Source organism: Miniopterus schreibersii (assembly GCF_964146895.1).
Source record: "Miniopterus schreibersii genome assembly, chromosome: 1".
Taxonomy (NCBI): Eukaryota; Metazoa; Chordata; class Mammalia; order Chiroptera; family Miniopteridae; genus Miniopterus; species Miniopterus schreibersii.
Window position 1 is genome coordinate 63,295,831 of NC_138101.1, and position 23,602 is coordinate 63,319,432.

Genomic DNA, 23,602 nt, shown 5'->3' on the forward strand with positions numbered 1-23,602 from the left:
ACCCTTCCTCTTCTAAAGGTTGCTCAAGTTTCTAGTTACATCCTGCTTCCTCTTACCGCAGGAATGAACCGTATTTTCCCTCTTCTTTCAGTCATATGATCTGCATGGATACATTGCCCGACTTGATTAGCGTGACTTTGGGGAACTGAACTATTGGGCTAGATTTTACTTTGCTTCTATTGTTTATAATATTTGATAGTTTATAGTTAGCTCTGAGAGGACTAACTATGAGGAAGCATTTGTTAAAGTTAGAATGCATTTTTTAGAATCATGTTTATTTAGAATTCATATTTGTTCACAGCTATACATAGACGCATGTGCTTGCTCACAGTGCAAAGTACTTCAGAACATACTTAAAAACTTCAGAGTTCCATCCCTCACCTCATAAGAAGTTACAGCATTTTCGTTATGATACACCCAAAAGAAATGCAGGTCATTTGGCCCACCTTTCCAATTTCACAAACCAGAAAACTAATATCCAAGATAAATTGGCTGACTTGGTCTAGGTCACAAACCAAGGTATCTGTGATCGAGTAGAGGAATACCTGGTCCAGAACCCCAAATTATCCTCTGCTGTCAATTTTAACTCACTTTTATCAACTGCAAAATATTCTTCCTCATAAAATGTTATCTATTCATTGTCCATTTCAATATTTCCCTTGTTATTATTAAGGTTTAAAGGGAAAAGGCCAAGTTTAACTGCTCATTTATTAAGTACTGTATATGTGCATCATACCATTTGCTTTTTAAGTAGTAACAAATAAAAATAAAATAAAACCCAGTAACTAAAAGTACAAGAAAAAACTTCTTTCTAATAATCTCCTATAGAATTATCACCCGTGAATATACTTAAACTTTTTTTGAAAATTTTATTTTCTTCTTTATTTATTCCTGTTACATGATTCATTTATACAGAGGTACCTCGGTTTTGGAACGGCTCCGTGGATGGACATTTCGGTTTACGAATGCTGTAAACCAGGAAGGAAATGCTTCGGTTCTCGAACACGCCTCGGAAGTTGAACATGCCACACGGCTTCTGCTGAGGGCAAGGTCCTGAGGCCCAGCTGTGGGCTGTTGATCCCTTGGTTTCTGAACGTTTCAGAGCTCGAACGGTCTTCCAGAATGGATTACGTTTGAAAATCAAGGTACCACTGTATTTATTTATCCAGAGACTATTTCTAAATTTCATGTCCTCTTGTCTGTTATCTTGGAATTTGGTGAAAAAATTCTGTACTTAGTCTAAGAAATAGTCCCCAAACTGACAATACTGCCAAGTTAGTTAACTGTATGTTTTTAGGCCCATGTCAAATATCATTCTTATTTTAATAAAGATTTTTTAATTAGACTAAGAAGTTAAGTATTAAGAAAATAGTACTTAATTGTAAATGATGGCATCCATTAAATATAAATACCTGATTATATTTCTTTTATATAACAGATTAACGATATAGTTCTGACTAAACTCCTTTTAATGTAAGTTATTAAGCCAAATTCCTTCCTACCTCTGGAATTCATTTATAAAGGTGTAAGATTTTAAAATTAGTACCCATATACAAACCAAATCAGAACTGTATTAAAATATTTGAATACTGGGAAATAGAGGTAAAATATAAATTAATACCTTTTTCTTGAAACAACAACAACCTTGGCCTTTTCTTCGTATTTACATTTTACTTTATATGCTTACAAATTGAGGGTTATTTTTAAAACTATTCATTTGCAGTGAGTTCATTATCTTTAATGTCATCTACAATGAATGTAGAAGAGATTAGAGAGCGATTAATATAGTATTTAAAGAACCAGACTCGTCAACAATGACATCATTAGAAAGAGCTTATTTTCATTCCAATGCCATTAACAAGAAAGGCCTGATGGGTGAGTTTTCTTTATAACCCCAGGTTCACGTGGACCGGAAGGGCCCACCTTCCCAGCAGGGAGATCCTGAATCACAAGCTCCAGCCTCCATCGATGACGACAGGATTCCCTGTTACGTAGGCAGACTGCAGCGGTAAACACAAGGAGACAGAACGGTTAACCAGGTGTAACACGGGTTCTGTTTTTTCCAGTTCTATGACTGAGATAGCTAAACAATTTACTTTCGTGGTAAAGAGAAAACTCACTTAACAAAGAGAATTTATGAAAACCTGAATTAAATTTTGGATGATTTAAAATTGCCGAGTGTTCTTGTGGCCTGGCCTTTGGCTGGCGTTTGAGCGCGTGTCACATTCTAAGCAAGATCTGTGAGGTGTTTGGTGTCACAACCAGAAAACTAAGAAGTTACCTGATGTATAGTCATTCCCCAAATTAGGATAAAGCGTAGGCTGGAACAGTACAGTTTCATTTTAAAACTCAGAACTATTCTAAACTAGCTGACTTTTATACAATTAATAACTTTTTGAATATAATCAAGTGTGTCAGTCATTGAGCGGTCATGTCAATTACTAAGCAAAAAATTTTTAAAAAGATATTGTATATATAGTTAATCAATATACATAGGCAATTCCAGGAACCGAAGTAACTAAATGTATTTGAAAAATTTGTATAAAGATAATTATTATTATAATCTATTAAATAGTTTTAGATACAAATCTGGGCTAAACTAAAGGAGTTAAAATAACTATTTTTTTCCACAGAATTTTTCATTTTCCAAGGGATTAAAGCTAAAATTATTTTTAAACCTTGAGGTTTAAAAAATCTGTTTTAACTTAAATATGGATAATAAAGATTCAAATTTGTGTTCTTAGTTTTAAATTTCTCTAAAGCCTGAGACAATGGAAGAGGGAAGAAGGAAAGACATAATATAACTACAGAAATTTTAAAGTTTATTCCATGAAAACTGATCATATAATGTAGATAAATGAGAAAGGTTACTAATTACCAAAAACTGACCCCAACCCTCCCAAGTATTTTTACAAGGCAAGCTTTCTGTTTGTTACACATCTGTACTCTGGACTCCTTTAAAATTAGGCCAAAGGGCCTTTTGTTGTACATTCAAGCCAGAACATTTCCAAGTATTTGGTAACATAAGCTCTGGATAAACGAAGGCAACTTAACTAATCAGCTGTACCCCTAAATCAAATGAGCTCTTCTGAAGATATGCAGGCAGAGAAGTCACAAAGGCCAACATACTTGCCTTATTAATAATTTGTCTAGCAAGTTCCCCAGCTACTAACAACTGTTGTTAATAGTTCTGAGAAGTAGTAACTTCTCTGTCACGAAAACATTTCAAATCCTGTGTCTGTCACAGTCCCTGATCTCCTGGTGTGCCACACCTCCTCACTCCTGCCTCTCACTTCCCTTCCCTTGTCTCTTTTCAAACGTTGTAGTTTCTTGGTCATGTAACATGCTCAGCCATAAAAGAGAGAGGGCTGTTCTTGTGCTCTACACATTATAAATACAGTGTCTGCTTTTGCAGTAGTATGCCGTTTAAAGTATACAATAGCTGTTAAAGAAGAAACTGGTTCCTAAATAGATGGGAAGTGGAAAGAGGCAGAATTAGGAATTTCCATGCCTGACGACAAACAAGTAAGAATTCACAGAAAAAAGAGCCAATGGGAGTCTGCTAAATAAGGCACCAGTAAAACTAAAAACACCAGATGCCAATTTTGTGTTTGCCACATACAATTAAATCTGATGAACCCTCTCCCCACTCCACCTGAGGCTCTTATAATTTTGGAGTCTCATTTGTTTGATTGACTCTTAACCAGGGTTTCCCCAGCTACAATTTTGAAAGCAATTGTCTTTTTAAAAATTGAGCGACTTTTTTTCACTCCTTTGTTTCATTTTGCTACAAGATTTAGTGACATGGAAAGTTGAATGAGGTTAAGTCGGCAGCTCGGATCAAAGTGGCCTTTCTTTGAGCAAATTAAATCAGAACGGATCCCTGTCTAGTAAGTGCAGCACCTTAGCATATATATGCCATAACTCTCTAAAACGACATTTTTTGTTGAGCAACTAGTGGCCAAGTATGATTGAGGATAATGAACTCCCTGGGAAGAGCAGTGCTTACTTCATCAGAAGCCAGATACACGCACAGCAGGGCTATTTCTTCTGCAGTTGCAAATCTTCCAGTCTTCTGTCTCTTCAGAAAATCGCTCAGTGCCTGTGACCAGAAACCATGCCAGACATCAGTACCTGTCTGTGACCAGAAGCCATGCCAGACCTGTGCTGAAGTATGAACTCACTTGTAATTCCTTCTGGGGGGGTCAAAGGTAAGACGAATCTATAAAGGTACCACTGGCTTGCAGCCTTAATCATGCATGACACATAATATGTGAAAATGTCATTAACTGTGGACTAAACAGACCAAGCAGGGCTATGGTGACTTCCTAGCTACTCAAACTATTTTGTTAGACTAAAACCTACAGGCACTGTGACCGATCAGAAAGTTAATATTAAAGTTAATATTACAACTTTTGTAAAGTTGTAGTAAAATACACCTAATGGAAAATTTACCGTCCTAACCATTACAGTTCAGTAGTGTTAAGTACATTCACACTGCTGTGCAACCAATCTCCAGAACTCTTTTCATCTTGCAAAACTGAAACTGTATCCATTAAACATCTCCCCATTCCCACTCCCTCAGCCCCTCGCAACCACCATTCTATGAATCTGTCCACTCTAGGTAAAGAAGAGGGCATTTTCTAGCCAGAAGATTGAAACACATTTGAGAGAGTAGATATACCTCTTCAGGATTTGGCCTGGCTTGTATTCTTTCTTGCAGAGATGGGGTATCCACAGTTCCTAAATCAAAGGGGGATATTCAGCTTGGTTACGTACTTTAACTGAAAAAATAAGTTAACAATTAAACTTCCTTTCCACATGATATGACAATCCGTGAAATCCCTCTCCACAACTTAGAATGACAATTTCACCTCTACCTGCTGGCCCTTTTATTTAATAGGCTTATAACTTCTTTAATAGCATTTCTATGACTTTTTAAAACAGGGACTATAGTTCTTGGTGACACTAGGCAAGAGCTCTGGGTGAATTGCCCAGCATTCCTAAGATATGTATTTTATTTTACTTTATTTTTTAAATATCTTTATTGATTTCAGAGAGAGGAAGGGAGAGGGAGAGAGAAACATCAATGATGAGAGAGTCGTTGATCGGCTGCAGCCCGCAACCCGGGCATGTGCCCTGACCGGGAATCGAACCCCGATCGCCTGGATCCTAAGTCGATGCTCAACTGCTGAGCCACGCCTGGCCGGGCAAGATATATATTTTAATCGTATTACATAAACATGATCCTTTATGGATTTTAAGCACTTTTACATGTATTACCTCAGTTAATCCTCACAACCATCCTGAGATACAGGTACAATCATAGAAGAGCTTTACCAGTACAAGGATCCAGGTTGCCTACTGCTCTCAGAACCATTCCTGCTGCAGGCTCACTCCAGGGATCCTGAGGGACAACTCCCTGACTGCCATTGTCCTCCATAATTTCGGTGGTTCTAAATTTTCCTCATTACCTTGCCTATTTTCATTGGTTTCAAATTCCTATTTTTAAGCACTATCTCATGTTTCTCATAAAAAAATGTAATCTGAAATTATTTTGCTTAAAAAAAAAATGACACTAAAAATTTTTAAATCCCACTTAGTTCAAGTTCTTGCAGAGCAAGTGTCCCAGACTTTTTTTTGTTCACTTACGTAGTCTGTAAATTCTCTCTAGAGGGCTGTTTTTTAAAAATATACATTTTTATTGATTTCAGAGAGAGGAAAGGAGAGGGGGAGAGAGAGAGAAACATCAATGATGAGAGTTATTGATCGGATGTACAGGGCTGTTTTTCTCGGATTGACCGTGCTCCAGAGAACCACATGGTCATACATCGTTAGCCTCAGCTTCATCTTTAGACGATGCTCCTGAGAATGCCATAGATTTGCTGTTTGCTTGGAAACCATTTCTTAATTTTATCACCATTTGCCATTTCCCTGGAGAGGCTGGGAATCAAACTCAGGAAATCCTGGCTCTTTTTTTGTTGAACAGCCCTTTCTTTGGCTTCTCTGCCTCTCCTCACATTTTACTGTCTAACGCTCTGGGTGGAAACTGCCTTCGCTGGATAACCCAGTTCATTGGGAACATTTTCTGCCTCACATTTACTGCAGGTAATAGTGTTTCTAAACTTTCTGAAACCACACAGTAAAGATCTGCTTGCTTCAGTTTCCAGTGAGCCTCAGTGGAAGGCGAGGGCTCATTTCACATATGGCTGGTATGAATGGCTATTAAATGAAAACTGCAGAGCAAGCCTATGCCTTCCACTAAATCCCATTGTCCTGGACTCTGCCGTGCCCATGGCACAGACCGACACCCACGCCATAGTGTACCCGGGTCCGGTGCCGAGGCATGTGACTGTACAAACACCCGCACCATCCCAGACACAACCGTCCCTACTCAGGTTTTCTCCTGTGACCAGCTCGGTGAGTCACGGCTGGTTCCTTGTTCCAGAGAGTTTGATACCATATTTTCCAGTCTCCTGAAAAGCCCAGCTGCTAAAACAACCTAATTTTCCAAATCATTTTGCCATTTATTCCATTGGGTAAAATAGCACCGAGTGTAGCTGGACTCCAAGTATCACCAGTATGTGCTAAACCTGTCTCTTCCATACCCCCCTTTTTCTTAGTGTTACCTATGTGTACCTTTCTAGTTCCAGAAAAATCAAGCAGAACACTCCAGTCATGGGAAATTCTGTAGCTTGCAGGATATTTAGCAGTTTTCCCTCTTTAACTAATAAGTCAGTGGTTTTCAACCTGAGGGGAGACCGTGATGGATTACACCAGAATCTCCCGTGGGGCTTTCCAAATCACAGGCATGCCTTATTTTATCGCTCTGCGCTTTACTGTGTTTCACACCTGTTGAGTCTTGCACGAATTGAATGCAAGACCCTCTGCCAGCAAAAAGATTACAACTCGATTTATTGCGACACTTGTTTTCTTGCGGTGGTCTGGAACCGAACCCGCAATATCTCTGAGGTATGTTATATTGTACACACAGTTTTCCCAATCAACTCCTTCCCCAAATTCTGGCATGCCCTTCAGGTTTTGAAAAGTCCCTCAGGTAATTGTGAAATTATACCCCTCCCCAACTCCTCAATACCAGTTGTGAACTACTGAGAGAAACTTTGATCCTGGACATGCAAAATTTAATTTCTTTTCAGAGAGGCAGTTAATAATTGTTTTTAGGTACCTTGTACTCATTTGGGGTGGGTGGAGCCAGGTGAGAGGGCAAATCTACTTATTAGACACACCCACGGTTATTAACAGAAGTTATTCTCGAGAAATAAGTTGTTGAATGTTTTTGTCTGGACAAATTGAATGTCCTTTCTACTAATAACGGGTTTTGCTTTTCTCCTTTCCTTTGTATGAGAGGTCAGCATACTTTCTGGTAAAAATAATTTGAGCCATGAGAAACATCTGGTGTGTTACAACTACTCAGCTCTGCCTGTAGCATGGACACAGTCCCACCAAACGCAGGAGCAGGCTGGGTGTGGATCTGCTCCCGTAAAACTCTATTTACAAAACAGGCGGTGGCCAGATTTGGCCTGCAGGCCTTTGTCTGCTGCCCTGTTATAGCCTAAAGGAAGGTGTTAATTACTTCTTTTAATTTATGGGCCACCGCAGGTGATTTAAGTGACTTAGCAGCTCCAGGTCTCCCGGGAGGCTCTCCTTACCTTCTGCCCGCTGTCCTGTCAGAACTGTTGACTCTTCCTCTTTCCCCAACCAGGTCCTCCCTGGTCTGCTTCCAAGGCACCAAGCCCTGGCCAGTGCTGTCTCTGCCACGTCGTTTGGAATCGCCCCATGCACGTAAGGAACATTAAACCCTTTGCCTCTGTGGCTTGTTCCTAATGACAGAGCCTCTCGTCATCAGTTACCTTGACAAGCCTAGGCCCTTTTCTTTGGAACTTTTCCCGACGACAGGATACAATAAAACGTGAAGTAAACAAGCTTATGTAGATATCTTTCCCGGCGGGAACCCGGATGTCAGGAAGGACTTGGTCACGGTCACGGTCACGGCCTGTAAGTGCGGAACTCACCTGGGCACACGCAGTTGCACCTGATACCCTGCTGGATGAAGTCTGCAGCTACAGCCTTGGTGAGGCCAATCACGGCCGCCTTGGTTGTGCTGTACACACACCTGTTCACCACTCCTGGGGGAATGGAAGGAATCGAAACATAGCCTCCTTTAGAAAGGGAACACAAATAACTGTCCCCAGTAACCACTGCCATGCTTCCCCCCACCCCACCCTTTAAAAAATTGACATCAGGTTTTCTCCCTTACTAGGGTTAGTTTCTGAACGTGGGAAAATAATATCATTATTGGCACAAGTCAATCGGGAGTTGGGTGCTGCACCTAAGAGACTGCAGTGGTCTTAGTTTTTCATCAACAGCTGGTAGATCCCTTAGGCAGATTCCAAAAGAGAATCAGGGTAAAGGAAAGCAAAACACGACAAAATCAAGAGGCCTAGGCATTTCTTTGCATTCCTCTCCTGTGTAGGTTCAAGGTGTGCATCTTTGCCAAGAGAAGAATGTTATCTCAGCAGCAGCTATTGCATTTTAAACCTGCAAACCCATCTGTGCCAGACTGTGACCTTGTCTCCAGTTTGCACTGCAATCCTGGCTCTTCAACTTGACTTCTCACTTGGGGCCCAGATCAGCCGTCTGCGAAGCTCTCACGTCTCCAGGCAGTTACCTCCCCAGCAGTGTGACAGCACTTTGCACAAAGCTCTGTTATAATCTTGTAGACGTCTGAACATACCACTCCTGCATTAAACCTTCACCCCTGCAGAAGACGTGTGCTTGCCTCACACCCCCCCTTTAGGACTGTGAATTCTTCTGGAGCAGGGGCACATAGTGGGTGTTCAATACATACATATATTTTTTAAATCCTTCCCTGAGGAAATGTTTTAGAGGGAGGAAGGGAGAGAGAGAAACACTGATGTGAGAAATATCGATCAGTTGCCTCCCATATGTGCTCCTGGACCGGGGATCGAACCCACAACCTAGGTATGTGCTCTGACCAGGAATCAAACCCTCAACCTTTTGTTGCACAGGACGATGCTCCAACCAACTGAGCCACCCGGTCGGGGCAATACATCTTTTTTGATTAATTAAATGTAAAGTGTTTCCTTCCCCCTCTTGATTTCCTTCTTCCCTCTCTTGATTTCTACTCCATACCCATTAGAAGAAATTAAAGGAGGGCAAAGCAAAAAAAGCTTTTATTTAATTTTATGACTGGTTCACATCTAAGGCAAAGGGACTGGTTGTTAAGGAACTTAAGCCCAATTTTATTTTATTTTTTAAAATATATCTTTATTGATTTCAGAGAGAGGAAAGGAGCGGGAGAGAGAGAGATAGAAACAGCAATGATGAGAGAGTCATTGACTGGCTGCCTCCTGCACACCCCTGACTGGGGACCGAGCCCGCAACCCAGGCATGTGCCCTGACCGGGAATCGAACCCTGATCACTTGGATCCTAGATGAACGCTCAACCGCTGAGCCACGCCCGGCCGGGCTTTAAGCCCAATTTTAAACAGCAGTTTTGAAGTGATGTGCGGGCTTTATGAGTTTTGCTCTGCTTGTTCCCGTAGCGGGGAAGGTGTGTGACCGTGCATGGTGATCCCAGGACCACAGGCCTACCTTTGATGCTGGAAGCCACAGAAGACATGTTGATAATGTTGCCAGACTTCTGAGCGAGCATCTGCCAAAACCAAACAAATGTTTAAAAAATGCCACTCTGCAGGCTAACAATATTACCTCTGTAAAAGATTTGCATTTACTTGGGGTTTGCAGAACCATCTTACCAGCTGTTAACACTGAGAGCTGTTACGCAGTCTTAACAGTCCCGCCCAATCACTGCTGGGCATGGATGGCACGTGCTACCATCACTGGCGGGAACAGTCCCCTGGGCACTGCCCCCTTCCAGTGGCACAGGTGCTCTGCCAGAGCAAGAATGAACTCTGAGCTAAAGGAAGTCAAATGAACAGTATCCCTGTGTGTTCTTGATGTTGGAAAACTCCCACCTTCATTCACCACAGTATTTGTTTAACACCTACTGTGGTCGGCTACCGTGCCAGGCCCAGGAGTTTCAAAGGTCAGTGACAGTCCCTGCCTGCTGCCAGCCTGATTGCAGTGGCTGATTTAACCAGGACCCAGTGATAGCAGAGGCATCACAGAGAAGAGGGGGCTGCAGGACACCCAGAAAAGGCTCTTGAGAAGGGAATATGTGGGTGGATTTTTGAAAACTAGAGTGTTAGTTAGAAAAATAAACAAGAAGGGTGTTTGAAGGAGAGAGAACCCTGTGTAGAAAGGCTTTACGGAGGAACTGGGAGGCAGGGACGGGTCTGGCTGCAATGTAGGGTGTGGGGGGGTGAGGCTTCGGAGACCACCAGGGCCTAAATGTAGGAATTTGGGCTTCACCCTGAAGACACTGCAGTGGTTAGAATGAAGGTTTAATGTAGGAATGGTGTGTTCAGACTCGGGGATTATGAAGGTGGCTGGTATCCCGGGGAGGAGGCCCCTGGAAGCTGAGGTAGTGAGTTAGGACAGGGGGTTGAAAACAGATGCAGAACCGTCTGTGGATAACAGAGGCGGAGGCAGTTGAGGTAGCAAGGGCAGGACTTGGTAAATGGTTATGTGCAGCGAGGGCTGCCTCCCCCACTAGAGCCGTGTTTCCTAAGAACACCGCCCTCAGAATTAATTCCTCCACTAAAGTGTGAACTTGGTGAGAGGAGGGTCTCCGGATGTTTTGTCTTTCTAGACTGGGCACACAGTAGGCGGTCAACGCACTTGGATGAATTAAAGTAAAGTGCAGATTGCTGGGCCCTGTCCCAGACCTAAATATTTAATAAAATAAGTGCTATGAGTTAAAGTTTTCAAGTGAACTTTATACTTTATTAAATATAACACGTACGTATGTTTTGGAGATAATACATATATGTGCAAGCGCACAGTACCCATGAATGTTTTGGTGGGAAAAGCAAGAGCTGGGGAGGGTTCCTGCCTCCTGGGCACCAACTTCTCACGGAAACTGGAGGCCGGGAAAATGACCATGAAGAACCAGGGGAGACGGTGGGCCAGAGCGTGCTGAAGAGTTAAAATAACGTGGGGGAGACGGAAGGCCAACCAGAGAATAGAAGCAAAACTGTATGTTCCACATCAGGAAAATCAAGCGAAAAGTTTCTGAAAGAAGCCTCAATAGGCGGAGAAAGGGTCTGGAACAAAAATCACTCTCGTTGGGGTTTCTCCAGCAGCTTTTGGACAAAGGGCTGTAGGGCCCGAGAAGGCGGATGATTGGATGGATCCAGGGGTGAGGCTGCAAGATTACCGGGTTCCTCATGGTATTCTTCCTACTCCCCATTTTGATACTTAGCTACTAATTGTACCTCAAAGCAGATGCTAAGACCACCCTAAGGCGTTGCGCCGGATGGACTAACAGGACACGGGAGAGAGTGAGGTGACTCGACCAAGTCAAGGAAAATGTCAGGGGAGAAATATTTACCCCAAGTTGTTTGTCTATACAACAAAGAATGTAAAAATGAAATGGGGTCCTCATAAAAACCCCAGGCAATTAGTATAGTAAAATGGCGCTGGAAACCAAGCCTTCAAATTATTCTTTCTTATCAAATCTATCAGATAGCATAACCCATTTATTTATTTATTTATTTATATTTCCCAGTTTTATTGTTGCTACCACTGTCATATATAACCCATTTTGAATACATATAGAATACATGTAGCCCAAATTAATGTATAAAGATGGGCTATTGAGTAAATTCACTCTCCAGTCTTCTGATACGCAATAATAACTCGGGCTGCCCCCTGCCACCTGCACCATCCACCCCACCCAGGTCTCTGCTGATCCTAGCGCCTTCCACTCCGCCTTCTCAACACCAGCTCGGTACCTGCGGTCACTGTGTGAATGCTCTTCCCGGCTCCCCGTGCAACGGTCCTCTCTGGCAAGGACAGCTTTATAAAGGGGAGTGCCTGGTACACGGTAATGCTACATAGGATTGATGTCCCAGAAACTCAGGTGGGGGCTGGAAAGATCTGTAAAGATTCCCTCCAGCTTCATTCTACTCTGGCCCAGCCCTTCTGTTCCCACTGACCAGAGCTCAGCTCCTAAACCAGGTGGATGTTGGCTTCTGGGTCTTCAGCGATTCCATGCCTGACCTCCAACTGGATTGATGACCTAGATTCCTATATTTATTCAACAAATGTTTTCTAAGCACCTCTATGTGCTAGGGGCCCTTCTAAGATACAGAAAGGGGTTAAAAACCCCACGTATATAAGCCCTACCCAAATTCTTGCCATTATGGATTCTCTCTGCCATTCCACAGTGGACCTTGGATTCTGCATCAGCCTCTTCTTCAGGATTCTCAACTTGTTTCCTGCCTTTTGACTGACCTTCCAGTTTTGGAATGATTTCCTGTCTGTCTATCCATGAACAAAAATTTCCTACAGGAGTTCCTATGTTTTGACCACCTGACATTTCAGATCTGCCTAGACTCCAAGTCCTGGCTTCCCCTGGAAAGTTCCAACCTGGGACACATGCATCACGGTGAGTGAACACAGAGGATCCTAGACAATTAGGTCTGGAAGGGATGGTAGCCTTTCACCCTCATTTAAATAAAAGAAATCCATGCTGAAAGGGCCAAGTGCCATCTCCCAGGTTACGTGGTGAATTAGGGGCAGAGCTCAGGCCGTACCTAAGGTCTTCTGAGGCCAGGGTCAGATTTAACAAGTCCCCAGTCATTAATGTCGCTTGGGTTTTTGTTTGTTTGTTTGTTTTTTACACATGACTGTTATTGGCTCATATGGATTATTGTTAAGATGCTTTAATAAATCATAGACAAATTCATTAATTTACAAGTTAGTGTTTGATATTTTGTAAACACTTATGTACATGTTTAAATTTCAGCTTCACTGCATCCACACCTGCTTCCCTCACTGATATTTGTAGAGCTTTCCAGACAGTAGGCTGGATTTACAAATGAGTCCCATACATGTGCAACAGTCTTACCTACCGTTCCCTGAGCTTTCCCCTTTACGTGCTCTGCTTCTTCCCCACACCCAGGGCTAAGGATCAGTCTTTGAACAATACATTCAAGTTCCAAATGACAGATTCTCATGAACTCCAAATAAGCAAAATAGGCAATTTACATATTTTTAAAAGTTTGCTAGTTCAACGTTCCATGGATCCAACCAAAGGTCCCTTCTAGGCACTAAACAAGTAGATAAAAAAATTCCTTTGTTACTAAGTCCATTTTTCTAATTTTCCTTTTAACGTTCATCTGAATCCTTCTTGACATCAGGCTGAATGTTCAGCACAAAATACCAGCCTTGCCTTGTCACTGAAGAGCTCTCTCCAGCCCTGGGCTGGGCAGCATTGTGTACGCCTGCCATCTAATCCAGCTGGGAGGAGAAAACAGCTCTTCTGCATTTCTCTAGGGTTCAGTCTACAATCCTGAATTGGGCTGGTTCTGTACGCAGTCAGTCCCTTCCATTGTCTGAGCCTGTGCTGTCTGCTGCTTTCGGCTTATAAGCTCATTCGTGTCAATGTTTTTCATACTTATACTTCCCTTCCTCAGAGCATGTAGTGCGGTGCTTTCTAACAAAAGTTACGTAATGATTGTAAAATAAATTAAGAATACTGATGCCCTAGCTGGTTTGGGTCAGTGGTTAGAAAATTGGCCCACGGACTGAAGAGTCCCAGGTTTGATTCTGGCCAAGGGCATGCACCTCAGTTGCAGGCTTGATCCCTGGCCCTGGTTGGGGTGTGTGCAGGAGGCAACCAATGGATGTGTCTCTCTCACATCGATGTTTCTCTCTCCCTCCCTCTATCTCTCTCTTTCCCTCCCTTCTAGTCTCTCTGAAAAGCAATGGGAAAAATATCCTTAGGTGAAGATTAAAAAAAAAAAAAAAGAGTACAGATGAATCGATGAGCTCTGGCCGGGTGGCTCAGTTGGTTGGAGCATTGTCCCATACACTGAAAAGGTTGTGCATTGGGTCCCAGTCGGGTGTAAGCCCCAGTCGGGAGGCAACAAATGCATGTTTCTCTCTCACATCGATGTTTCTCTCTCCCCCTTCCTCTCGTTCTAGAATCAATAAAAACATATCCTCAGGTGGGGATTAAAAAAAATATCGATGAGTTGTGAAGGTGGAGCATTCAAGGGTAGCAGACTCGGGAGGAATACTGTGTCTTCAGCACACACCGTCTCTGACCTCTCTGGTACCTCTGCGGCTTGGCTAAAAGCAGGGGTGTTGGGAGAATATCAGGGAACAGAAAAGCAATGGGGTGCATCCATCTTGAGGGCATGCGCCCAGACACTGGAATTCAAGGAGGGGCCCACCTTCCAGGGTTCAAATCCTGGCTCTAACCACTTGCTGGCTGCGTGACCTTGGGCACGTGCCACAGCCTCCTGCTCAGTCTCTGCACCATGGATGTGGTAAGGTAGTGAGTGCCCACCTCACCAGACCGCTCTGGCCACCGTGTCTCCTTGCTGTCCCTCTTCCAGGGACCCCCTCCCCAGACACCTAAGTGCACCTCACTGATATCCTAGCTTCTTTTTCTTCATAGCACTTATAAGCACCCACATAATGTATGTTTATTTGATTAAATGTTGTCTTGTCTCATCCCTCAAAAAAATGAAACCACTCTTACAGAGGGACTTTGTCTTCTGCACCTAGAATGGTCCTGTAGAAAGTGCTTAATGCTCCTTGAATGTCTGAGCTGGAAGGTTCAGTGAGTTAATTTATATTAAATGCCTTGATATAAATGTTCAATTCAGGTTAGTCATTATGTCAGCGACTGTCACTCTTCTGCACCTGTGGGGTCCTTTCTAGGTGCCCGTGAGGAGCCCTCCTTACCCAGGGGTGCTTCTCCTAGTGGGGGTGACCTCTTACCTTGGGAAGAAACGCCTTGATCATCAGGTACATGCTGCGGACGTTGAGATTCATTGAGAAGTCCCAGTCTTTCTCTTCGCAGTCCAGGATGGTTCCATGATGGACAAAACTGGAATAGTGATCACACAATGGGGAAAACGATCATTTAAAATGACTTCTATTCAATTCCTTATCATCTTTATTGTCACTTATTGACTTAGACAATTGTCCCCTCCCTTACCAAGATTTTCAACAATTCAAAGAGTATCACTTAGTACATTAGGTTAGTAATTATCCCAACGACCTAAGCTAAATTTATTTAAAAACAATATCCTTTTAAAAGAAGAAGGTGAGAGTTTGGGGCTACCAAACATAAGCAGCTCTACACCAGCAGCACAGGAAACAAGGAAAACAAATAGAAATGAGAACAGCACACCTGCCCAGACTACTTTTCAAGAGCAACAGTGCCCCCTGGTGGCACAGATTTAACATTCTCAAGGGATATCAGCAAGGAAAACATCTCAGGGTAGCAAAGTAATATTGCTACTGCACACTTTTAACATACGGAGTCAACAGAGCAGACCAAAACAAAAACTTAAAATAACCTTCACTCTTTTTCAAGTCATACTTCCTTCAGGAAGCTTTCTAAAAACTGGAGTCCTAAGTGATTTCACTGTCCCTTGGACCAAAATTATGTAATTAATGTTAAAATATTGTTGGTGTGATTGTACTTCCAGTTGAGTAGAATGACAGAAAGAACCTCATGCTCTATTTCTATACCCCTTACTTAGCTGAAAATTTAATAAATGCTCAAAAACTAATTTTTCTAGTTGATTTTTTCATGGCTCTGGGTATATTCTTATATGAGGGATGAGCAAGTTGTTTATAAAATAGATCATCACAAATTGTTGTGATCTATAAATTGTTGCTTTAATTTAATTCCCATATGTTGTAACACATGATACACTATGGATAGATTGAGGTCTCCCTACCCACCCCCTGGCTGAAACATGGTTAGGAAGAAACACAAATATATGTTAGAAGGCTCTAGGATTATTCTATCAACCCAGCAGTACAAATGGAACATTACATAAGAAAAGTGAAACTTCAGAGTGTATCTGCTTAGTTTCTGTGTAAGCCTCGATTGTACTCATTGCTATTGTCACACCTGAGAGAGGACTACGTTAGCAGTCACTGCATCAATATGTAGCTGCTCCAATTCCAATCTCAACAGTTACAGGGCGGTGAGAAGCTGGGAAAATTCCAGGGCAAGAGGAGTAGGGAAACTGAGACAGGAAAGTTAAAACAAGGCCAAACAGTGTGGGCAATTTGTAGCTGGCTTGTAAATAACAAGCCATTATCTTCCCCAAACCAACAACACTTGAGAGCAAATGGTTAAAAGTCTCCCTAACGAGAGAGTCCAGCCATCTCAAGGCTTGGCAAGATAAAATTGCCGGTTGCTTCTCATGAATTCTGGGAAGGCCACAACAAAGTAAAAAGGGGCCTTGAGAATTAATCGGTACCAAAATATTCAGCAGAGGAATTTTGAAACCTATAGACAGGAGAGTATATAACACCTCAAACCCCCACCCAACCTGCTCTTCAGATTAGCTGAGAGCCCGTCAGCACTTCACAAGCCGGATGTATTGACTTGCTTGCTTTAATAAAATTGGCTTCATCACAATGCAAACATCTGGAGTTTTCTCTTTCAGTTCATTTATATGAGAAGACAAGAATCCAGGTTGGGGACAGCCCTCTCCCTCTGACTCAGGGGGCTGTCCAATATCACCTCTCTGGTGTCTGTGAGAGGTGCCTTTACCATCACCATTCATGTGTGGCTCAGCAAGTTTGGGACGACCCTAACAGGAATTCCTTCTGTGCTGCATACAAAGGTACAATAATACATTTCTTTTGCTGGGATTCGTTGTCCCAGTAAGAAACACTGAGCTTGGGATAGTGTAAAGGACTTGCTAGAATGTTATGCCAAAAAATTGGAAACATCTGCATTGCAATTCACTGAGTACCTGGTTTCTAATAATATACTTAGTTTCAAAGACACTCTATTGGAAAACAATTTTTCATTTTATTTTATAAATCCTAGTGGGACATCAGGGACAAGTCTGTTGGTGTGAGCCAGTCATCAGCCTTAAGGAGATCAATACTTTTTGATTAGTACCAGTTGTCTTGAGTAGACCTTAACTGCCTTTTGGCCCCAAACCCATGTCAACACCTATGGCTGTCTCACTTGCAATAAAAATTCTGTCCAAAATCAAGTCATATTTCCCAAAGACTATATTATGTTTCATCATGAATAATTTGTCCATATTACCAAAATTATTTTAATAAAAGTCATAGAAAAGTTTCTGTAAGGAGAGCGAAAGCAAAAAGTTCTGAATTACCCGGCAACATTAAAGAGAACATCAAGTCTCTCGACTTCACTGGCAAACTGATCAATTTGTTTCTTCTTTGTGACATCGAGGACCCGAGTTTGAATACCTGAGAAATAAAACAAAAGACACGGTTTCCCTATACCCATGAAAAATATCTAGCCTTGGAGATTCAGCTGTTTGGAAGTGTGAAGACTGCAGTAAATGGCCAGTTAGGCTTCATAGGATTGTGGCTCATTAGTAGGGACTTAAGAATCTCTTAGTAACAATCTTAAAGTCCTCTCCCTCTGGACCTCCCAAGAACACACCTCTCTCCCTTCCTTTCTCTCTACTCTCTGAATTAATCAGTAAAGGCCTTTTCTGAGTAAAGACTACAGTGAAGTGTAAATGATCTACATCAGATGCTTCTCAGTAAGCTAGCAGAAATAACTGAACCTGGGCTACTTTAGCTCCTCCTTTCCCCCAGTGGCTGAGTCCCTTCTACAGGGATTCTTAATTCTGTTTCCGTGTTGGGGGGGTGGGGGCAGGGTGGTGGGAAAGAGATTGCTTCTCTTTGTGAGCTTTACTTTTATGTGAATTCCATTATTTACTGAAATGACTTTGTTGGTCAAAGGTATCATCACTTACTTCTGGCCTAAACTGCAAGAAGAAATGAGAGGCCAGAAGAAGGATCTGGCCTTGAAAGATCTGGCACAGGGTCTGGGAGGAGCACACTGGAAGAGTTACTAGAGAAATCCAAACATTCACTAAGGAAAGCAGCACTCATTATTGCTATTTTAAAAAAACAAAACAATATATGGCCTATTTTATTATACTTTTTTGGATATAGGAAAAAAACTACATGAACAAAGAAAGGGAAGACTGAAATTGAGTTTCAGGAAGACCCCTTTCCCCTTTGTGCTTTGCCAGTACAATAGCTCTACTTTGAGCTGTGGGAATGATAATTGAACAGAGCCTAATTCAGTTAACTAATTCAACGAACTAATATGTGTTTGATCATATGTAACCTGTTCTATTTTGATTTCTTTCAGTTCTCTGCTCTGATTCCTTTCAGAGTAACTCTAATTGAAGTTCTCTGATGCTGGAGTTGGGTCCAGTGCGGTGCAGTAAGGGGTGATGCACACATAAATAATTTGGGTAATCTCTTTGGGTTTCTGATCATGACATGAGCACTGGAAAGGCAGCTGGTCTGAACCGAAATGTGCTGTGAGTGTAAAATACACGTGGATTTCAAAGATTTAGTATGAAAAAAAAAAGTAAAATAGTCCATCAACAATTTTTGATTATGTTAAATGATAATATTTTAGATATATTGAGTTTAATAAAGTATATTATTAAATAAATTTTTACCTGCTTCATTTTACTTTTTAAATGAAGCCACTAGAAAACTTTAAATAGCATCTGTGGCTCATGTTGTGTGGCTGTGGGACAGTTACTCTCATGGCAAAAGACCCAGGAGTGACAAGTTGTCATAAAAAGTTAACAGCTGTTAAACTTTCACATAGAATTTTCTTCTTAGGTACTGAATCCTCCAACATGTTGGATAAAAAAAAAAAAAATTTAGATATATGTCTAAAATTTTGTTTATATATTTAAGTATGCAGATTTTTGCCTGTAGGCTCACGGAATATAAACGTGATCATCGGAGAGTCGGGCTGCAGTGGAGGCCAGTGGAGCCGAGCGGCGAAGGCATTCTCTTCAACACCCGAGTGCTGTCGCTTTACAATGTGGTGTAGACTCTGGATCCCAGGCTCAAGTGGCCGAGTTGCTTACCCGGGTACTTTTCCAGCTCCTGCAGTTTGGACTCATTGATATCCGTGGCTATGACTTTGGCACCTTCTCTTGCAAAAGCCTGGGAGACACAATACACAAAAAACCGCTTTGTTGACTTAGCTCAACTGCTCTCGTGAATGGGAAGTCATTTAGCTTTTCCTCCTTTATCTTATTTTCAGTGCCGCCCCGCCCCCCATAAAATAGGTGGAATTGCAAACGAACTAGTCTCACCTCCCCTTCCCATTATTTTTATTATTAATTAGAACAACACTGCATATATTGTGCTTGTCATCCGACTTTGTCCCCTTAGGAATTTGAAATAAATTAGTGTTTTGAAAAAACTAGGATTCTGTTACTAACACCTCTCAAAATACTATTCTGTGATATGACAGTCTGTATTCCATTTCTGAGCAGGTTCTTATTATATTCCATTTCTTACTATGTTCCAAATAAGAGAAAAATGGGTTACTTAAACACTTTTCCTCCCCAAAACATACTTCTGTTTTCATAAATGTCACACCATACCCCGTCATAGGCGTAAATGCTGACAAGCTCAGGTGTGGGGTGTAATGTGTGAGAAGTCGATATAAATGAGAAGGTGAAGGTAACCTGCCAGTTTTAACTCGGGAGTCTTTTATCTGAACTGATATAATTTCAGAAAGCTATGCACTCCCCAAGGGCTCCTGCAGTAAATTCAGTACGGTGCAAAGAAACCGAGACGGAGAAGTAAACTTCTCAGAATCAAAGGTTATTCGCAATGTCACATAACAAACTTGGGAGGTGTTCCCTCATTCAGGAGCAGCAGCTTTTCTTTTTGGGACTTTAGACAACAGAAGCACAAAATGCAATAAAAAAATAAATAAAAGAAAGTAGAGCGGGATTAGCAAACCATGGAATCTGTCCACCTAATTCAATATTTCTACAGAGAGTGAGCAAACGGCAGGAGATGGGGACTTACTAAGGCGGCTGCCCGGCCTATCCCCTGAGCAGCGGCTGTCAGGATGATGACTTTCCCATCAAGTCGACCCATGATGGCACCTGCGGGGGCATAAAAGGCAGGGATTTACTGTGCCAGCAGCGACACCCGGAAGGAATGGTTCAATGTACCCCTTTCAGGGCTTGCAGACAGCACCTCTGTACAAACAGTCCCCTCATCTGGACGCTTCTCTAGGTGGCTCGCTGTGCATATCAAGACCATTCAGCACAACCCCCTGAAGTGCTGACCGAGAGACACTGGACTGGACCCCACCTTTCGTTTCTTCAGTACCTGGAGAAGAGGGCCTCTGACGGGCCCAGCAGGAGTGGAGCCCTTCCCCTCATACTGCCCCACTCAGTCCACTGCCCCCCCCCCCGGGGGCACAGTAGGTGCCGTCATTCCTCAGGCTGCTTCTTGCTTTTTCTCCTGTAAACTTTGGCCGGGGTTTGCACTGTGGATTTTCCTTGTCTCTTAGAAAGATGTCATGATTGACCTCAGAGACTCATTGAACTTAAGAGCTAGAAAATCAAATTATGTCGAATACCCCCATTTTACAGGCGAGGAAACTGGCCTGCTCAAGGCACAGAGCTGGCCCATAGCAGCCAGAACTAAACGCAGGCCTCCTGGCTCTTTTGCTGTGTGAACATTCCACCCACGATGCTTCCAGTTCTCTTTTAAAATTTAAGCACGCAGCAGTGACACTTTAACAGGCACATCGGTAATTTTTAAACGGGAGGACTGAGAACCTCTGACAGGGTAACAAGACAGGCATGAGATATTGGCCAGTGCTTGGGTTGCATGCAGATCTTACACTGTGAGGAATGGCTAGGGACGGGGCTGGGTGGTCAAGAGTCAAATGATTAAATGAGGCTGTCTTCGAGCAATCAGGTTCCTTCTCTGACCCTGCTGTCTTTAATGTGTGCCTCTGACCTCACACCAAGTCACAAAGTGGCTGCTGTGTCCCAAGGCATCATATCGGCATTCCAGGCAAAAAAAGGGGGTGGTGTGAGTTAGGTGGGTGGTGAGTGAACCCACTTAAATAGCACATGCACAACTAACCAAAACAATCGCTCTGCTCAGTTACCTGCCTGATAAGTGCAGGTAGCTAGCTAGTCTTGTCTACAGGGCTCACACGATCTATTCCTTTCTTTTTGAATTTTTCTCTGCTCTCTTCAGCCCCACCTGACTTTTTGCTGTACTCGGTGGGCACTTCCGTTTCAAGCCGCCACCCTTTGTCCAACCTCTGCCTTAGGAGGGACTAGTTGCTCCTGTGGGCAATGGGCACTGAAGGATTTATGGAGAGAGTGTGACCTGCATTTTAGAAAGATCGCTGTGGAGAACAGACCTGGGCAGTAAGAAGGGGTGGACGATGAGGCCCAGCCTGGTTACCAATGCGCTAACTTCAGAGATTATGTGTATTTCCCAGTGTTTCCCAGCTGTGAATTCAAACCCAGGCCTGGTTGCAGGGAAGACCTGGTTCATGTTGCTCCTCTCTTGGTCCTCGCATGCCCAGTGGACCCCTTGTGGGGCCAGGGCCCTGAGCCTCAGGCCCCAGTAACTGACGAAGACCTGGGGAACTGACCAAGACCCGGGTAACTGACCATTAGGCTATCTGTGCTCTAAAACCCACCGCTGAGTGGGTGCCGAAGCCACGTACCCATGGGCCATGGCCTGAGAGTGGGGTAAACACTACGGCAGACCCATTTCTAGGAGGCAAGATGCTCCTGCCACTGGTCTCGAGGACCCTCCTGCAAACCGCAGGACCATCTGCAGGCTCCCACCCAGCCTGGCATCCAGTCCTCTCACCCTCTCCTGGGCAGTGGACTTAGCCTCACCGAGTCCCCTCCTCATATTCTCTCTCACCACCATTTCCCCTAGTAGAACCCGTGCCTGTTTAACTCTATCTTGGCATCTGCTCCCAAGGGCCAGGGACCAGCTGACAACTTCCCCGACGTTCTGATTAAGTCCACATTTGTCATGCGGTGGAGAAGCTGGGCTTTTACTGTGCCTGACCTCCTCTGATGCAATGAATTTGCACTGCTGTTTTTTCTTCTTACACAAGTGATACATTTTCACTTTAAACATGAAAAGTTAAGAGATATATTCAATGTATACTTTAGAAAGTAAGAGGTTCCAATAATCTTTATTCTCCTCCAAACCTGAGCATGGTATATTAAAAAGCTGTCAGTTTACACTGTTGTCAATAGTGACTTTTGGCACAAGGCACTGTGAAGGCCCAACCAAAGGACTCCCTTTGACACCCTGAGGAGCACACACTGAACAGCAGAGCGGCCGTTTTGCTCACTCTGAAAACCTTCCCCTAGCTGCCCTCCCTGTCTTTCCGGGACCAGGTTTTGGAGCCAAAGCCTTACTATTAGATAAAACTGCACTATCCAACTAAAACGGATTTATTTGGGAAAATGAGTGCAAACATGGCCTGAATTGGTAAAATGAGGCAACTTTCAATACATCCAACATGAGAACCACACACGATGGCTTTCTTACTCTAATATCGGAATCAAAATGTTAATTTCTGACAAGCACAGACACAAACAGAGCTTTTTCAAGAACTTTGTCTTCATGAGCCAGGAAGAAAAATGTTCACGCAAGACACTGTAAAATCCTCCCTTCTTTGGCTATTTTGAAAAACTTAATATATCAGAGTTTCAAACTCTTTAAAAACCCACCCTTGTCCTGATCGAATTGCTAAAATTAATCCTGAAGTAGGTAATGTGCAGAAAAAGCAACATCTAAAAATTGAACCTCCTCTTTTCCCAAAGTTTCATTTAAAATACATTAGGAAATCTTACTTTAGAGCAGCAAAGGGATGGCGTCCTCCCGAACACTCAGCCAGCAAGAAACTTGAGACCTTTGTGCAGAAGCAAGTCAGGTGCTTAACAGTGCATGCTGGGCTTTGTAGTTCAGGTTCCTTATGTTTTTAAGAGGCTTCGCACAGTCGTATATTGTGTGTGTGTACGTGCTGCCACCTAGTGGAGCTCAGATAGAACTGTTAAGTCCCAGCGGAAGGCGAAAAGTGCAAAAGCATTTTACAGCTTATTTATAAGATGTGGAAATCATTTCCTTCACTTTAACCTAAGTTCTTGTCATTTGTTTGCACCTACTATGTGCTGTTTCGGGGTACTCAAGATTGAATGAGCCAGAAATTGGCTGTGGGAGATAGCAGAGCAACAAAATAGAAGGGATACAGGTCATTGAAGCTACTGGAGCCTTCCTTCCTGGTCATTGAAGCTACTGGAGCCTTCCTTCCTGGCCTTTGACCCAGTAGATAGTTTTGGGGGAGGGAAATAAAAATTATCTTGCGTTTAAGGTATAGTTGTGGTTATTGCCATGCTCAGTCTTCTCTAACACTAACACATGTTTAGGGGGAAGGCAGCCACCCTGACTACACTGAGGGGGCAGGGGTGGGGATCTTCAGTGGAAGTACATGTTGGATGAAAAAAAATTAAGCCTGGCTGACGAGAACAGATGTCAGATCAAAAAGAAAGAGCTAGGTCATGTGAACCCTCTATGCTAGGCTTAATAATTCACATTTTAGCAGGCATGTAATTGGGCAGAGTGATTGTGT

General features: G+C 42.8%; 1 protein-coding gene across 2 annotated transcripts; it reads right to left on the bottom strand.

The window, feature by feature from the left end:
- Window positions 1-256: 256 nt before the first annotated feature.
- On the bottom strand, window positions 257-22,896 carry BDH2 (3-hydroxybutyrate dehydrogenase 2). Of its 2 annotated transcripts, XM_081162775.1 has the most exons (10): window positions 22,827-22,896; window positions 19,999-20,078; window positions 19,041-19,119; window positions 17,280-17,376; window positions 14,902-15,010; window positions 9,637-9,697; window positions 8,034-8,147; window positions 4,685-4,743; window positions 4,010-4,102; window positions 257-2,000 (listed from the first exon to the last, which is right to left on the bottom strand). In XM_081162775.1, exons 2-10 carry the CDS (start codon window positions 20,068-20,070, stop codon window positions 1,947-1,949), a joined length of 738 nt encoding a protein of 245 aa, XP_081018901.1. In that variant the 5' UTR covers window positions 20,071-20,078; window positions 22,827-22,896; the 3' UTR covers window positions 257-1,946. The 2 variants fall into 2 exon arrangements, with proteins under 2 accessions (XP_081018901.1, XP_081018902.1); XM_081162776.1 differs by lacking the exon at window positions 4,685-4,743 and having other exon boundaries at window positions 855-2,000; window positions 22,827-22,889.
- Between the last annotated feature and the right edge of the window lie 706 nt (window positions 22,897-23,602).

What these genes read in the sequence shown, in the direction of transcription:
- BDH2 (XM_081162775.1), bottom strand. Translation starts at nt 20,070, where the DNA reads ATGGGTCGACTTGATGGGAAAGTCATCATCCTGACAGCCGCTGCTCAG. An exon ending in TGTGGCTTCCAGCATCAAAG is followed by an intron (nt 8,148 to 9,636) that starts GTAGGCCTGTGG and finishes CCATTCCCCCAG; the next exon opens with GAGTGGTGAACAGGTGTGTG. An exon ending in CCAGGCCAAATCCTGAAGAG is followed by an intron (nt 4,103 to 4,684) that starts GTATATCTACTC and finishes TTCTGGTCACAG; the next exon opens with GCACTGAGCGATTTTCTGAA.